Here is a 3,691-nt window from a genome sequence, read left to right as displayed (position 1 = left end):
CAAGTCATGAATCCCATCTTCACAAAACCTATGTATCTCACAGGCATTTTTATGCTGATGTACCTACTTTCACATGTGTTTTCAGGAGCTGTCGTATAGGATGATGATTGTGATACAAGGGCGGACCTGTGCCTTAGAGACATAAAACGAAGATAGACTTAGCTTGAATATGTTATAAACACTTTATTTCCTGTTTTGAAACGATGTAACATGTTTGTTTGATAAATAAAATGTAACTTTAAATTCCATGGTTATGAAACAATTAATTCTGTTCCAACACTCCCTGGCGTTTCCGCCGCGGTTGCATGTTATACGCGGCCAGGGTGTGACAAATGTAGCCCATTCTGGATATATATATCATCTACAAGATAGTATCCTTTTGTATACGAAGTACCATTAACTGTAAAGTTACATGGAAGAGTGTTACCTTGTAAGACTTGGTTGAATACTGAAGATTGATTCAGCACATTGATGTCATTATTAGAGCTCCCTACTCCAAAATATGCATGCCAAATCCAAAGGTCATAAGATGCAACTGCCTCTAGCATAATGGTGGTATATCCATGGTCACCTCGTGTGTATTGACCTTTCCATGCAACTGGACAGTTTTTCCAAGCCCAATGCATACAATCAATGCTTCCTAGCATTCCAGGAAACCCGTGCTTGGTTGAATATGCTTCCAGTAGACGTTCTATATCGGAAGAGTTTGGCCTTCTTAGATATTGTACTAAGAAAACCTCAATAACACATCTACAAAATTTTTGAAGGCATTCGACAGCAGTTGGTCCACCTATCCTTATGTAATCATCATGCAGGTCACCTGCTGTGCCATATGCCAATTGACGTATGGAACATGTGCATTTTTGGTGTGGCGAAAGGCCTTTTCTACCAGAACAATCATATCTTTGAGTAAAGTAGGGAGAATGTTGGGAAATACCTTCGAGAATTCGGTTGAAAAGTTTCTTACTCATCCGAAACCTTCGTCTAAAATAATTTTCAGGGTACACCGGCTGTGGAGAAAAGTAGTCTTTCCAAATACGAGCATCCCCCACTTCATGATTCCTCAATGTAGTTCTACGTTTTCTTGTTGTCCTTTGAGAACTTTCAGCAACATGTGCCTCTAACATGTCCGCGTACATTTTTTCCACACTATCATCCATCAATTCATGCAATGCTCTATTGGCTAAATCCATAAATGGCGAAGCGGGAGGTGATGCATACGGACTTTCATTATCACTAGAACTCATTTTTATGTGAGAATTGGAAACAATGAGAGAAAGATGAAAGTTGGGAAGAAGTAAGGTGTGGAGTACATGAAAGGTGAGTGATTGTATTTATAGTGAAAGTATAGCCGTTTGGAGAGGGAATTTTTGAAATTTTAAAAATAAAAACGGGAATATTCTAACGGCTATATTCTGAATTTAAATTCCAATGGCTATATTTTGGGTTTTAAGAATTTTTAATTGTTTTATTTAACAAATAAAAAGATAAATAAGAAATCAAAATTAAGTAAATAAATTTAAAAATAATTAGTTGGAGGGAAAATTTGAAATTTCGAAAATTTTGAAATTCAAACGTTACATCAACTTTTCACATTCCATCCTACATCAAATTTTGAAACTCAAACGTCACATAATTTGAAATTACAATAACTAAACATAATAATTAGAATTACAATAATTAAACTACCTAAATACCATACTTTGCCCTAATTTTGTTACAATAAATTTTATGCATTGCGAGTTGCTCGGGAGTCATGAAGCTTGTATCCTTAAAAAGGATTTCGTATTCACGCACTTCGTTCTCTTTGCGTTTGACATCGACATATTCACGCATTTGGGTTATAATATCATCATAGGCAGATATCTTAAGGTCACTAAAGTGTTGAAAGCGTTCCATGGGGTCTTCAGTTTTTGATGACCCACCCTTATTCTTACATTTAGCCTATTTAGCCTTAGCCATTGCTTTGGCCTTCTTTGTGCCGATAGGGCGAGGAAGCTCTTCCACATTGAAGTTATAATCCTCAACCGACACATCATTATCATCGTTGAGGTCAAAGTTGTTAGCATCAGATGAGATATTTTCAAAAGATCTTTTGCTGCTATAGCTTTGGCTTCCCTCCTTGCACGTTTGTTCTTTCCATTTAGGCTGGTCTCTTACAATCTCCCAAACATGATGGTACATAAACTACGAGGCTGGGGTTGGTTCTTTCCCTTTACTCCATACTACTTAGTACATTTCACGGGAACGATTAAGTAACACGTCATCAGAACAACCACTTATTTTTTGGCCCAATAGTTGATTGTAGATGTTGTTAAAAGACATCACCTTTGGTCTTATCATATGCCAATGAGTTCTCACAGTGTCCACTGTTCTCTTCACATTGGTACCCTTGGTGAAATATGCATGGACGCGCTTCCAAAAATCATTTTTCTTTTGGGAGTTCCCAGTAATCTCGTCACTTGAAATATGTAGCCACCCCTTTGTGAGAATGACTTCTTCCTCAGTTGAACACAATTGTCTTTTTTGTGGTTCTGAAGATTCAACTGCTTTGCCCTTTTTCTTTTTGGCGGCCTTGAGCTGTGGGGATGGGGATTCATCTACACTACCAGTGAGTGGTTCAACCGTTGATGTTTTAGTGATTGAGATAGTTGGACTTTGCGGGAGGTTAGTTAATGGTTGAGAGAACCCATTATTTGGGAATTAGGTAAACTCGGGTTTTGGGTATTGGGTGAACCCATGATTCGGGTGTTGGGTGAACCCAGGATTTAGGTACTGGGTGAACCCAGGATGGGTTCACCCAGGATTTGAATAGTGAGTGAACCCAGTATATGAGAATTGAGAGAAAGTGGGATTTGGGAATTGGGTGTTTGGGTATCCTTGAAATTATGGACACACAAAGTTTTGGTAAGGGTTTGGGTTTTCATCAGGATTGGAATCGTCAAGTAATTGCAAAAACGAATTCGTGTTTGAATTCATGGTTTCTAATTCAGGACAGGTTTAGGAGATAAAAGGGATTGAGGTATGAAATTTATGAATGATGAAGGTTGTATTTATAGTGAGCAGAGCGGATGGAATTTCGGAATTTGAAATTTGGATGTATGATCTTTGGGTGGGAAATTTTTAAATTTGAAATTTGAAAATATAGCGGTTTGGAGGAAAATTTTAAAAATTCAAATTTAAAAGTTAATTTAAAATCTAAAAGATAAATTATAAGTAATAAATTAAAAAACTTAAAATATTTTTTTAAACTTTCGTTTTAAATTTTATAACTTTATAAATTTAAAGATATTTTTGTAAGTAATTTTAGAATGTTTAATTTTATATTATTTTTTTGAAAGGATAATTTTATATTATTTGATAATTGCTAATAAGGTATTGTTTTTACGTTTAAAACTTTAGTTTTAAATTTTATAATATTTAATTTTATATTAATAGTTTTAGAATATTTAGTTTTATTATATGTATTAATTACAAATAATATTGTTCTTTTTATATTTAAGATTTTTTTTGTTTCATCACCCAACCGACCACCCGTCCCAATAATCTTCATCATGGCCCACCGTCCATCCATTTTTTTCTAATTTTTATTGACATACATGTGCTAAAAATGAGTTGAAAAAATGATCCCCACAATAACCAAAAATGGATGACATGTAAATATGGCAAAAAAAACAACCCCAAAAAATGA

General features: G+C 35.1%; 1 protein-coding gene across 1 annotated transcript; it reads right to left on the bottom strand.

The window, feature by feature from the left end:
- Positions 1-308: 308 nt before the first annotated feature.
- On the bottom strand, positions 309-1,247 carry LOC110942928. Its single transcript, XM_022184688.1, has one exon. The coding sequence runs from the start codon at positions 1,245-1,247 to the stop codon at positions 309-311; it is 939 nt and encodes a 312-aa protein (XP_022040380.1).
- Between the last annotated feature and the right edge of the window lie 2,444 nt (positions 1,248-3,691).

Source organism: Helianthus annuus, chromosome 5 (assembly GCF_002127325.2).
Source record: "Helianthus annuus cultivar XRQ/B chromosome 5, HanXRQr2.0-SUNRISE, whole genome shotgun sequence".
Taxonomy (NCBI): Eukaryota; Viridiplantae; Streptophyta; class Magnoliopsida; order Asterales; family Asteraceae; genus Helianthus; species Helianthus annuus.
This window is presented reverse-complemented; position numbering and strand designations above follow the sequence as displayed.